The 12,147-nt window shown below is 43.0% G+C and overlaps 1 protein-coding gene across 1 annotated transcript in view; it reads left to right on the plus strand.

Annotated features, from left to right (window-relative positions):
- The window catches only part of EXOC2 (exocyst complex component 2), a 308,760-nt gene that overhangs the window by 232,335 nt on the left and 64,278 nt on the right, over positions 1 to 12,147 (plus strand). The window contains exon 20 of the mRNA XM_040353634.1: positions 106 to 172. Coding sequence (XP_040209568.1) covers positions 106 to 172 — 67 coding nt within the window. The remainder of the gene's footprint in view (positions 1 to 105; positions 173 to 12,147) is intronic.

The following is a 12,147-nucleotide window of genomic DNA, read 5'->3' on the forward strand; positions in this document are numbered from 1 at the left end:
TGTGATTAGATGCATTAAATTATTTAAGCATTTGCATGCAAAAAAATACCACCAATAGTTATTGTTTTATTCTGTTGTATTAATAAACTGTTCATTTTTTTTTAGTATTTCAATGGATGTTTCATCTCCCGATTTATTTGGTAGCATTCATGAAGAGCCCGCAATATCACCCGTGAGTATTATTTTCTTTCATGCAAAACCAAACCTTTAAAGTTATTGGTTACTAATAGCAAATACTGTATAGTGAGTGATTCATGTGAAAGTAAACTAAAGCACTAAACAATCGATATCTTTACTAGCTTATGATTTTTGCTGCACTGTTTATGCTGTCTAAAGCTGTGTTTATATTTATTTATGTATTCATTTATTTTACAAAAATCGGTACTTTTGATTTTTTACAAAAACTGAGTGGTCTAATAGATAATAAAAAGACATGCCAAGCTTAGGTATCTGCTATTTTACAGGTGTTTAACATTGAATACCTTATGGTGCTCTTGGTTTTGGAACGAAAAGCTTGTCTTTAATAATAGACAGGTAGACCTATGTAATTGCACGTATTAAAACCTACAATCAATGTGAAAATTGAATTAAACACAGGGGCAGGTGTTAATAAAACTGGAGCACACAGAATCTGGTGCAGCTTTGCATAGTAACCAATCAGCTTCTAAGTTGTATTTGTTAACGCTTGAAGTGTTACTAAACCCAGGAGCCTGCATTCACTATATCTGGTCTCTCACACTACACAGAACATGGAAATGCAATCGTTTTGGTAAATATAAACTGCTGAATATCTTTTCTCATCTGCAGTATATAGCAGCCTTGTGACTTCTATCAGTGCCTAGTTAAAGCTTGTAGGAGAAGTTTTCATACTACACGGAGTTGTCCTATCAGGATGCAGGACACCTGACCCTCTGTCTGGACAGTGCTGATTGGCCCTGTGCTGATCACATGCACTCTCCCAAGAAAGAAAAAAAAACTCTCTAGCAATACATACCAAATGGAGCATGTGCAGCCTGACTCCATAGACTCTGTCTTATCTGGACCTGTTTTGGAGTCGGTGGAAGAAGAGGAGAATCAGTGCATAGAGGATCAAACAGCCTTTTTACACAATGCAAATGATTAACCCCCTAGGTTCCACAGTGAGTATAATAAGCATGCTTTACTACAAATATAGAATGATTTTACTGTTGTGGGTTTAGTAACACTTTAATTGAACAGGCTGAAGTTGGAAGCAAATTGGTTACTATGCACAGCTGCACCAGATTCTGTGTGCTCCATCTTTATAAAATCTTCCCAAAGTTTGCTTTCTGCTTTAATTCTGAACATCACATTTAATATAAAGTCCATCTAAATCCTTTCGTTTTTTTCTTCCTTTTAAAGTTTGCCTCTTTTTTTCTGTGCAATTCTTTTTATTGAGTTTTATAAGAAGAGAAAAAATGATCACAAAATTGCCCACGCAGGGAGACGATACAATTGCATAAAATATATGAACGTACAGTAAATGCCTTCAAAAAGAATGGAAAAATGCAACAATTTGAGGGGCAGACTGTGAGACCAACTTAGAACTACTAAATTCCACATGGGGAAGAGGCACATTCCAAAAGGTGACAAAGAACATGGAAGAAGGACAGTAAAATATGTGGAAAACAGTAAGAGCAAGGATAGCAAAATAAAATTAAGGGAGTGGGGAGGGAGATGGAGGGAATAGGGAGAAGATTGCATGGGTTAAAGTCCCCACAGACTCATGGCTAAGGAACGATGGTAAATCACATGTGACTCAAACTGGCGGTTTAGGGAGAGCAACGTCCTGATTCCTAGATTTTAAGAAATTTAGGTTGGGAATCATAAACGATGCTAGACGTTTTTTCATCGATCATCATTGTAGTCATGCAGTATTTTGCTTCCTGGAAAGGGACAGAGGGTTCATTCCAGCCCTTGGCAATTACTTGTTTGGCGGATAAGAACAAATATGTGGCCAGTCTTTGTTGTGGTGAGAAAAGGCCTGGAATTGGGAATTGCAATAAGGCCAACTTGGCATCCCTTGGGATCAATAGGTGAGAGAGGATATGGAGAAAGCAGTCATTCATAGGCATAACCACCAAATATGGAGGACATCAACACGCTGTCCACAGCCCCAAATGCATCTCTCACCGTAATTAGGGTCACATGAACGATGTAGGCAAGGATAACCCAATACATTTTAAAGAGGACCTTGTATGCCGATTCCAAAATATGCATGTTAAATGAGCATTTTGCAACCATCGTCCAGCTCTACTCCAATCCTCTGGGTTTGCAGAGGTCACAAGATCACATTTCCAATGACCTACATAAGAAATGGCTGACAGTGGGCTGCATGCATTCAGTGTAGAATATATGGTGGAAATAAATCCAGGAGAGTGCCAACAGGTGTGCTCAAAGTTAGTTTTCCTAAAGTTGAGGTTAAAAAAAGGTGAGGTTGAGAAAAGACACAAGTCTAAAGGGAAAGTCTGAAGTTTGACAAAGTGCCATTATCCAGTGCCAGCATTGCAAATATCTATAACTTTCCAGGGTGGGTGCTTCATGTTGGATGTTCCCCAAAGGAAGCCCAAGAGTGAAAAGCACAAGCAACAAGTCAAAAAATGCTGTACATGTGTGAAACCATGATTTGTCCACCACATAAATGATCTTGGTTGTTCTAGTCCCGATAGAAAAAGTGGATTGTTTAGGATTTCAAACTGCGGGCATCATCCCGGTATAACCCCCTAAAGCTCACCGCCAAGGGGTTAACAGCTCGGAGCGCTCTCCCGGACAGGGCATTATGTCACCCGGAATCCATTTTTTTTCCGGTCGCATGCATCGATGCCACATCGGGGTCACCCGAATCGCGATGCAGCGATTAATTTCAGCACCCCTAGTTTGACATAAAGGGAGGATAGGAAGTCTGCAAAAAAGGGGAAACAAATTTGTTGGGGTCAGAGGTAGGGTCCCCACTATGGTTTTTCAGCTGGATTGGTGTTAGGGATTTACCTACCAATTTGCGTTTTTTGTCAAACAAGGCCCTTAGTTTTGTTGCGCATGAAAAAAAAATTAGCTTGGACCACTGCCTTCTAAGCTCTCTAAGATCTAATTCTGTTATTGGCAAAAGAAGGGTGGGATTTTCAGGATTCTTCGGCTGTCACAAGTGCGTTTACAGATCCTGCATTCCCTTGCTCATTTACCTGGGAGGCTATTTGGATTAAACTGCCTCAGATCATTGCTTTATAATCTTCCCAACATGTGACAGGTGAGGAAACAGAACCCGTGTTTTCAGAGAAACATTTTTGGATGTAAGATTGGATTTGGTGGAAAGTCTCCCGAGTTATTAAGAGAGACTCCTTCAAGCACCAGTGGAAAGCTGGGGTGAGTCAGGCCAGAGAGTGTAGAAGAAAAGATTATGGGGTCATGGTCTGACCAGAGAGTGCCAGGAAGAGTCATTTTCTTCACTAAGGGTAGATTTTGTAAAAACATAAAGACATGGTCTAACCTACAAAAACTGTTATAAGGGTTGGAGTTGAAGTTAAGATCCCAGGGCCTAAAAAGTAATTCCCTCCAGACATCAATATGATTGAAGAAGACTAAGCATTTGGGCTTCCTGTGAAGTGTCGTGAGACTGGGTAGCCCCAAACGAATATTGTCTGTCTAACAAGGAGTTAAGGGTATTATTGGAGTCTCCCATCAAGAATAACGTACCTTTTTATTGTGATGATAAGTCACTTTAAAGAGGTGAGAAAACAATTTATATTGGATCCTGTTGGAAGCATAATAGGTAACAAACATTACTACTTGATCAAGTTACCTTGCAATAGTAAGTATTTCCTGATAAGTTCATTGGTCTCCAGTGTGCATAAGAACATAAGGTTGGGAAGAAATGCTATTAAGACCCCCTCTTAGTTTCTCCTGAGCCGATGCTGTGGAGAAATGGAAGGAGAGGAAACTTGGGGTGGAGTAAGAAAATCTGGTCTCTTGCAAGCATACAATGTCTTGATTTAGACTGGGTTCACACTAGTGCGAACTGGATGCAGGTTCCCCCTGCATCCAATTCGCATGACAGGAGATTGTGACCAACTCTCAATGGAGCCGATTCACACATCTCGCAGGCAGTTCCGGATCGGCTTGCACAGGAGTCTTGTGCATCTTCTGGTCCATTTCAGGGCCGAATTTAGTCCCTGAAAATGGAAAACCGGATGCACTGGACCCCTTCTTGCGAGCCGCATGCGGCATTAGTGTAAAAAAATGGAGGGGAGAAACTGTGCTAAATGATGATTAAGCTTGAAAGGTGGAATGAAATAAAAAAGTGTTGTAAAGCAGCAAACCTTCTGCAGAAATTGCACAATTAAGTGCACAGCTACAAATAACATTGTGAATACACATGAGTGAAAAATGTGAATATCCAAAAAGAGCAGTGTTATAAATGGCAAATAAATAAACTATACATGTGAAAAATATCCAACAGTCACATCTTAACTGAAAATAAATAAAAATGATGAGTCAACCGTGAGTCAAAGTTCATAAATATTGAATATAAAATATAAATTATATAAAGTCCTTGCACCCGTGCAAAATTATGATATACTCAGTGAAGATGATCCATAAATACAAGCTCTTCAGAATATAATGGGAAGCTGCTGTGAAATCCACCACCAGATTAAATAAAATGCCTCCTTACCAGAGCTCTGTGACCCCCCCCCCCCCCCCCTTGACGGAGGATCCGGAGAAGCTTGGATTAAAAAGCACGATTTGCTCCAAAGATACCCAAATCGGACAGCAATCCCAATCTGCACATTCCGTGGACGCTCAATGGATCTCAGACTCGTGTGTGTGTGTGTGTGTGTGTGTGTGTGTGTGTGTGTGTACCATGTAAAAAAACGTAATACTTCCATAGTGTAAAACCATTTTTAAAGTTTATTAAAATAAAAAAGGTAGCACACTTACAATTATACAACAATCAAAGACCTTAAGCCTGTTGTGCCGGCCGGACACAAACAGTCAAACCATCCTACTGGATGTACGAGAGTGATGGGTGATGACGTCAGCACGCCGCTCCGCTCTGCCCTACGTTGTTTCGCAATAGAGTTGCATCTTCCAGGGGCATTAGTGTGAACCCAGCCTTAAGGTGGTGAAATTCCTTGATTCTCTCAGCAGGGGGAGTTGAAGCTCTGAATATTCTGGGAGTAAGCACTAAAGGTTGTGTAGCCATGTTTAATAATAGAACATGAGCAAAGAAAAAGTACTTAATAGTAAGCTTGATAAATTAATCCATCCATGCACCTGAGAAGACTTAAGCCTGAGGGGAAGAGGAGTAAGACCCCTTTCACACTGGGGCGGGTGGGGGGCATCGGCAGTAAAGCGCTGATATTTTTAGCAACAATTTACCATCGTTTTCGCTGCGCTATTCGGCTGCTAGTGGGGGCGCTTTTAACCCCCGCTAGCAGCCGAGAAAGGGTTAAAACCGCCGCACCGGGCTTTACCGCTTTAGGAACAGTATATTCACTGCGCCTCAAAGATGCTGCTAGCAGGACTTTTTTTATTGTCCTACCAGAGCACCACTCCCATGTAAAAGCCCTCAGGCTTTCACATTGGAGTGAAAGAAGCCGATCTTTCAGGGCGCTTTGCAGGCGCTATTTTTAGCGTTCTAGCACCTGCAAAGCGTCTCAGTGTGAAAGGGGTCTGTGGGAAGCTGCATTTCTCCTGCAACTAGCTAAAAACTGCTGAGAACTTCTCAAACAAATACATTTCGAGCAGTATATTGGTTTTCGTTCTGGAATGTTTAAAGCAAACGAAACTTGAAGTACTTTTTAAAGACGTTCGTCAAGCCTTTGTTGGCTGTATTGAAAGCACTGACAAGATTTTTCATACAAACAAATGTACAAAATGCGAACATTTACTGCTGTATGGTCAGCTTGAGCAGATACCAACCTGTCTGAGCACCACTCTCTTCTATGGGGGATCGGATGAAGACGGACCGTAGAGTCCGTTTTGATCTGGTCCGCCAGACGGATGGAAAATAGGGTTTCCATTCATCACACGTTGGCGGATCGGAGCGGTTCGGATGTCAGCGCAGATGTCGCCACTCCATAGAGGTGCACCGAGCCTCCACCCTTAAGGGGCTTAAGTTCCTATCGAGCTTTTAAAAATGCTTTTTTTTTTTTTTTTTTCGTTTGCCAAATGAACAAGAACAGTTGATCTGAAACATTCACTTTACAACTTATTTCTTAAAACTATTGTTCAGAGTTTTGTTAAAGTAGAACTAACAGCAAATCTTTTTTTCTTAGTAAGGGAGGGTTATAGCCCCTGTCTGTTTTTTTTTTTTTTTTTTTTTTTACACCATCCACGTTTATTAGGTAAAATTTCCCTGCATTTACTGTCCCATAGCCCAAACAGAAAGTGAGGGAATCCCTGGTGGTTACCAGGGTCACCAGATCTAGTGTCCACATTGGAAGATTTCCCCAGTATTCCTGTTCTGGTGACAGTCTACTTTCACTTTCATGCTCAGTGATGACGACAAACAAGATGAATGGAGAGGGTAAATCTCCCTAACAGGAGGCACTGACAGCAATGAGAACCTGATATGTCTCCTTAAGGCTATGTTCACACTGTTCCGATACAAAAGTTGCAAGACTTCGAATCCAACATTGCCCTACATGAAGTTGCAGGGCAATGTTGGATTCGAAGTCTTGCAACTTTTGTATCAGAACAGTGTGAACATAGCCTTAAGGAGACACATCAGGAAACAGGTAATGTAGTTTTGCTGGGGCGTGATGCCATCTAGTGAAGAGTTTGGTTAGATGATCTGTGCAATTTGTAGAATATCAATCGCCCTTCTGGTTCTTTGAGAGTGTATCTTATGAATCTGCTTCCCAAGAGGAGTAATAACCCAGGTAAGAGGGGGTTATTTACGAAAGGCAAATCTACGTTGCACTACAAGTGCACTTGAAAGTGCAGGCGCTGTAGATCTGAGGGGAAGATCTGAAATGAGGGGAAGCTCTGCTGAATCATCCAATCATGTGCGAGGTAAAATTATGTTTTTTATTTACCTTGCATGTCCCTCTCCGATCTACAGCGACTGTACTTCCAAGTGCACTTGTAGCGCAAAGTGGATTTGCCTTTTGTAAATAAACCCCCGAGTGTCGATACTTGGTAAGGCTTGTTAGACTTGAGAGATACATCTGGATATATCTGGAAGAAAGGAGAGAATGGACTCTATCGGAGTTAACTCTTGTAGAGATCTAAGAGGTTTGGGTAAGGAGCGTATAATCTGTGATATTTGGTGATGGCGCCAACTAAACAAAAGTCGATTACTGACTCAACTGCAGGCACTGTTTGGGTCTTCGGCTAGTGCCAGCTGTCAGATTAAAATAGAAAAGGGGATTCTTCCATTCACACTGTTAGTGTGGATGAAGGAATCTGTTCAGCCCACACACTAAATTAAATAAGTCTATGGATGTATGACCAGCTTCATAGTAGGGTACAGAGAGTTAGAGACAGAGCGTGAAACTACATTCAGAAGGTCCTGAGGCAAAGGAAGATGCATTTAAAGCTGAACTCCATGTAGACATAAATTCAATATTGCATCCCTAAATTTGCTAAAACTTTATCATTTGCCTTTTAGAATGTGGGATTGGGGATAATTCTGCTTCTTTTTTTCCTGTTTCATCTTTCTTTTACTAAGATAGCCATGGTTTCTGTATCGTGTTTGCAAACAAACATAGCTAAAGAAACTATGCCGTCAAAGTCAGATATCGGATATCATTTTTATCGCACTATACAATAGCTTCTAAAACTGCAAGCGGCCCATATACTGTAGCTGCCGACAGGCCTGTCAAGAAAAGAGTTAATTTTAAATAGCATTTATAAACATAGATGTGCTCAAGCTTTATCCAAATTCATCGCTTACCTGAACTTGAAACTCCGGCTTTTTTGTACTACAGTGAGCTGCACCCTGGCCTGCTGCTCATTTGAGTACAAAAAACAGTGGCAATTCGGCGTTTGAGTAAGAGATGCGTTTGTAGGACTCCAAGCTCAACTCCGTTTATAAACATGTAGCCCTTGCACATTATATTCAATCATCAGGGTCAGGGCCACTGATAGGGCAGTACAACCAGCCCTGTTGTACCGGGCCTGCCCCCATCAGCTACACAGTGGAGCCCGGGCATCATTACAGTTCGTTACTGCATTTACAAAAAAAAAAAGGTTTCTAAACTCCTCTCCCACTTTAAATTGCTTACAGAAGGGGGGTTATATAATTTTCCTGGAGGGGAGTGCAGGCACAACGGAGGGACTATTTCTTTATTTTCGGGCACATGTACATGATGCCGCCCACTATTGTATTAGTCCCGGCTGGCGGAGTGATACGGTGATTGTCCGTTCGTCTCCCGGATGCAGTCCTCTCAAGATATGAAGAAGTTGTCAGTGGCTGACAGGGGAAAGCAAGAGGACAGCGTGGCTGCAATGGACACAGTGAGTGGGGAATAGAGGATAGAATACTCACTGTGTCCTATTATGTACCTCACAGCAGATTATCAGCATTACAATTATAACAACGGTAGAACAATAAGCAGGTGCTCTATAATGGTTCTATCATGGCTCTAGGTCACATTGCTTTTGGGTGCTGACTTTGTAACAAAGCGCAGCAGTAACAGTCTGTTACATACAGTACAGCCATAGGCGTGCGCACAGGGTGTGCCGGGTGTGCCTGGGCACACCCTAATGCCCAGGCACATCCGACACACCCCAGGACTTTTTTTGCCAGCAGAATGTGCAGCAGATGTGCAGGTTCTCGATTTCAGCACCTCGGGTAATAAACAATGGCAGCACTGCTACTCTGCGAGTGGGACTACTTTTAAGTTTGCTGTGAGTTCAGCCCCTGATCGCGGAGTGAGCAGGCAAGAGGCTGCATTTGCCGATACTAGTTCTATAGTTTCGGCTATAGCACCCCTGACACCTGAATATCACTCCGCTCCCTGCTTTCAGGGGTGCTGTGGCAGGAACTATAGAAGTAACAAGAGGGCTGAATTAACCCCACTGATTTTGCCACCGCGGGGCTTCTGCAGCCCACCACTGCCTTTTGTCAGCTGCAGAGAAAACATTGTTTGCCAGGACCAACCCAGGCAGGAGGAGGAGGACGTGACTTTCTCCCCTCTGCTCTGCCTCCGAGTGCCCCGCCTCCCGGCTTCTGCCTTGCAGTGAATACCGACAATGGAATAGACTGAGGTGTAGGAGACCCGCTGGGACTCAGGACGTGTCACGCCAATCTCCTCTCTGATGCAGCATTTGGGGGGAAACTGTCTCTCTCCTCGGGTTCCTGTCTGGCTGAGTCAGTCTGGGCTTTCACAGATGGACAGGTGGGAGGAGCAGGAAGAGGAAGAGATCATCACAGTGCACCCTCCATCTCTTTCCTCCTGTCCAGCAGACAGCACAGCTCTCCCTGGGGATGACTAAAAATTTCAGCCTTTACCAGTGAGTACTCACCTTCGTTCTCTGCCTTATCCACTATACAATTATGTGCTGTAAACCTGCCCTGTACTTTGCAGGACAGGGTTACTGAAAGAGAAAGTAACATTCTTCAACAGTTTAGGAATTCTTGGGACTACTGAGGTGTTACATAAATGTTTTCCATATACACATTATATCCTGTTAAAATCATTATTTTTTAATAACATACAGCGTGTGTGTATATGGAATACATCTATGGAGCACCTCAGGAGTCCCAGGAATTCCTAAACTATCAAACAGCTTATCATAATAATACACCCCAACAGTAAAAAAAAGTCCAGCCTTGCAGTGTGTGGGGGGAGGGGGGGTAACCTCTTTCACTTACCTGATTCTAATCCCTCTTCCTTCATCCCAAAGCTGTGACATCACATACCATACAGAGACATTAACCCTGTATGGTATGATGGGGAGGTTGGAGTGTGACCACAGCTAGTAACTTAAGACCCCATTCACACTGGGGTATTTTTCAGGTGTTTTAGCGCCTGAAAAATGCCTCCTCAGTGTGAAAGCCTGAGTGCTTTTACACTGGAGCGGTGAGCTTGCAGGACGTTAGAAAAGGTCCTGCAAGCAGCATCTTTGGGGTGGTTTGGTAGCGCTGTATACACCGCTTCTAAACTGCCCCATGCCCATTGGAATGAATGGGCAGCGCTGGCAAAGTGCCTGCAAAGCGCTTTGGCAGCGCTGCAACACGGCCAGTTTTAACCTTTTCTTCAGCCGTTAGCGGGAGATAAAAGTGCCCTGCTAGTGTCTGAAAAGCCCTGCTTAAACAGTATTAAGGGGCCGCTAATGCAGCCCGTACCCCAGTGTGAAAGGGGTCTAAAAGCTGAGGGGACAAGTCACAGTAGTGGAGGGGGCCTGCTGGAGCAAGTCCAGTTGAGCAGGCATAGCCTTAATTTCAGTTTGGGTTTAGCCCTCCCTGTAAGACAGAACCTTTTTTTAATTAGTGGCTTGCAGCCAATCGCCTACAGCACTAATCAGTGTATTCTGACAGTGGGGAGTCCCCCCCCCCCCATCAGAATACAGTGTCCCAGCATCACTTGTGTAGATGCAAGCACCTGTCAGCTAGTGATCTGAACAAAAAACCTGTGCACATATAGCATCTTTAGGCCTGGTTCACACCTATGCATTTTTTAGTGCATTTTCAGTTTTGCAGAAACACACTAAAGTCCATTTTATGTGTTATTTGCAACCCTCCCCTCCTCTGCACCCACACAGCTTCATCATTAAGGCTACTTTCACACTGAGCGGCGCTATTCGGTTGCTAGTGGGGCGCTTTAAACCCCCGCTAGCAGCCAAAAAAGGGTTAAAACCGCCCGCAAAGCGCCGCAGCAGTGGCGTTTTGCTGGCGGTTCAGCGGTGCTGCCCATTGATTTCAATGGGCAGGGGTGCTTTAGGAACGGTGTATTACACCGCTCCTACAGTGCCTCAAAGATGTGGCTGGCAGGACTTTTTTGAGCGTCCTGCCAGCACACTGCTCCAGTGTGAAAGCACTCGGGGCTTTCACATTGGAGTGAAAGGAGAGGCTGTTTCAGGGCGCTTTGTAGGCACTATTTTTAGCGCTATAGCACCTGCAAAGTGCCTCAGTGTGAAAGTAGCCCAAGTCCTAGGAATCTGAGAATGTTTAAACTACAAGTTCAATCCAACAATGCAGCTGGCACACTGATTAGCACACCTGTAATTCATTCACACTGCCTACAGCTCTGCAATGACAGCCATACAGGTACGGGCAAATAAATATACCATAAAGGTAAAAAGGTGAACAAAGGCACTTGGGTCAGGCAGGCACATAAAATGAGTGTTTGTGTGTGTGTGTGTGTATATATATATATATATATATATATATATATATATATATATATACACACGCATGTGTGTTTGCGTTTTGGGGTGCACACCCTAATGCAATAGGCTGTGCACGCCTATGAGTACAGCCATAAGTTAATAAAGTCAGCACTCAAAAGCAATGTGACAGAGACATGATGAAGTACCTGCTTACTGTGCTGCCTGTGTAATTACCATAATGCTGATGATCATAAGAAAAAGTGAGATGCTACTTTACATTTCATTTGGGGGAGCAGTAAATGTACAGCACAGCTGCATTTTGACTGCTCCCTAAACCAATCCCCTTTAACTGCTTCCCGTCCAGCGACGTACCAGTACATTGCTGGAATGGAAGGATGATATCTTGGTCATCACTACAGCAATGATCAAGATATAATTTTTTTGGCCCCAGCAATTCTGCAGAAAGTAAAATTAATTCTAGTGGCTAAGAAGCCACTGGATTACTTTTACAGACAGTGGAAGGGGGTCCCATAAACAACATGTGACCAGTAGCATCCGGTTCCTGGGACACAGTGAGAGGGATGGATGTTGTTCCTCCCACTGTATGACATCAGAAACCAGAAGTGATGAGGATTTTGTCACCGACGGTTTCGGGCTCAGGTAAAGAAGCCATCACAGGCTTTAACAAGCATCTGATCAAACTGATCTTGGTCTAAAATACCTCATATCTCTCCATAAAGAGGACCTGTCATGGTCCATGCTATCACAAGCAATGTTGTTCATCAAATATAGAGATACAGTGTAAGATTTTTTTTTTTATTGTAATAAAATACAGTTTAAAAGAAAATTAAACTG

This window comes from Rana temporaria, chromosome 5 (assembly GCF_905171775.1).
Source record: "Rana temporaria chromosome 5, aRanTem1.1, whole genome shotgun sequence".
Lineage (NCBI taxonomy): Eukaryota > Metazoa > Chordata > Amphibia > Anura > Ranidae > Rana > Rana temporaria.